At 36.8% G+C, this 1,209-nt stretch overlaps 1 protein-coding gene across 1 annotated transcript; it reads left to right on the forward strand.

Annotated features, from left to right (window-relative positions):
• The first annotated feature begins 239 nt into the window (after positions 1–239).
• On the forward strand, positions 240–812 carry LOC110931754. The gene has a single exon (XM_022175136.1). The coding sequence runs from the start codon at positions 240–242 to the stop codon at positions 810–812; it is 573 nt and encodes a 190-aa protein (XP_022030828.1).
• The last annotated feature ends 397 nt before the right edge of the window (positions 813–1,209 follow it).

Here is a 1,209-nt window from a genome sequence, read left to right on the forward strand (position 1 = left end):
TTATAAGGCCTAGAATGATTGCTAACAGTGGGTTTACTTTAAATGCCAAGGTAGCTAACATTTGGAGTGATGGAAGCTGGTTATGGCCGGCCCAATGGGCCATTCGACATCCTATCCTCAACAAAATTGATCCCCCGAACTTGGTAGAGGATATTCAGGATAAAGTTGGCTGGAGAATAGAGAACAAGCTAATGACTTTTTCTTGCTCATTGGCATGGTAGACTATACGTACTCGGGAAATGGAGGTCTCCTGGTCTGAAATTGTGTGGTTCGCTTCTTGTATTCCAAAACATGCCTTCTTATTATGGCTTGTCATTAGGAAAAAGCTTCTTACACAGGATAAACTTTTACGATGGGAGCAAACTAGAAGGAAAAGTATGAATATGATGTGCTGTGTTCTTTGCTACAACAATTTGGATTCCCATGAACACCTCTTTTTTTCATGCAAATACTCATCTCAAGTGTGGTGCCAGGTTCGAAGTCATGCAGACATGTCTAGTATTCAACCTGATTGGAATGATATTTTCAGTGATTTAAACCAGAGACGTAATATGAAGTTGGTTGGTAACATTGTGGCATGCCTCACGGTTGCGGCTGCAACATACTATATATGGAGGGAACGAAACAGGAGGATATTCCAGGATAATGCTCGTCCACCGGATGATTTAGCGCAGGAAATTCTTAATACAGTTCGATTCAAGCTTATGGGTCTAAAGTTCAAACCATCTATTCAAGTGATGAGGATGTTGGGAAAGTGGAACATTTGTGGAGAGGGGATGCTGGATAATGATGATATGTTTGGATTCAGTTAGAGTATAGAGGTTGAGTTTGGTCTTGTATCTAGTATCTAGTCTAGTGGTGTTTATTTGCCTTGTTGGCTAGTTTTAGTTTTTGGTTTGTTTTGGTGTACATAGTTGGGGGGATGTCCCATCTATGATAGTATGGTACGTTTCCATACTACATGTTCTTATTGGTTTTGTGAAATTTATAAAATCACCGGAATAAACCCTTTACCAAAAAAAAAACAAAGAAAAACTAAACTACACTAAAAGAAAGAAAACTGAAAAAAGAAAAAAAAATAATAATAAAAAGAAATAGATGAAGTTAGCAAAAAGCTCATAGCTTATATTAGCATAATTTTTCATCCTCCCTTCTTTTAAATATAGATAATGTCTGTTTTTCTTTTTTTTTTTATATATTTTTTCCTTG

Source organism: Helianthus annuus, chromosome 3, assembly GCF_002127325.2.
Source record: "Helianthus annuus cultivar XRQ/B chromosome 3, HanXRQr2.0-SUNRISE, whole genome shotgun sequence".
NCBI classification, from domain to species: domain Eukaryota; kingdom Viridiplantae; phylum Streptophyta; class Magnoliopsida; order Asterales; family Asteraceae; genus Helianthus; species Helianthus annuus.

Excerpts from the sequence above, each read along its gene's own strand:
- LOC110931754 (XM_022175136.1), top strand. The coding sequence starts at position 240 with ATGGAGGTCTCCTGGTCTGAAATTGTGTGGTTCGCTTCTTGTATTCCA.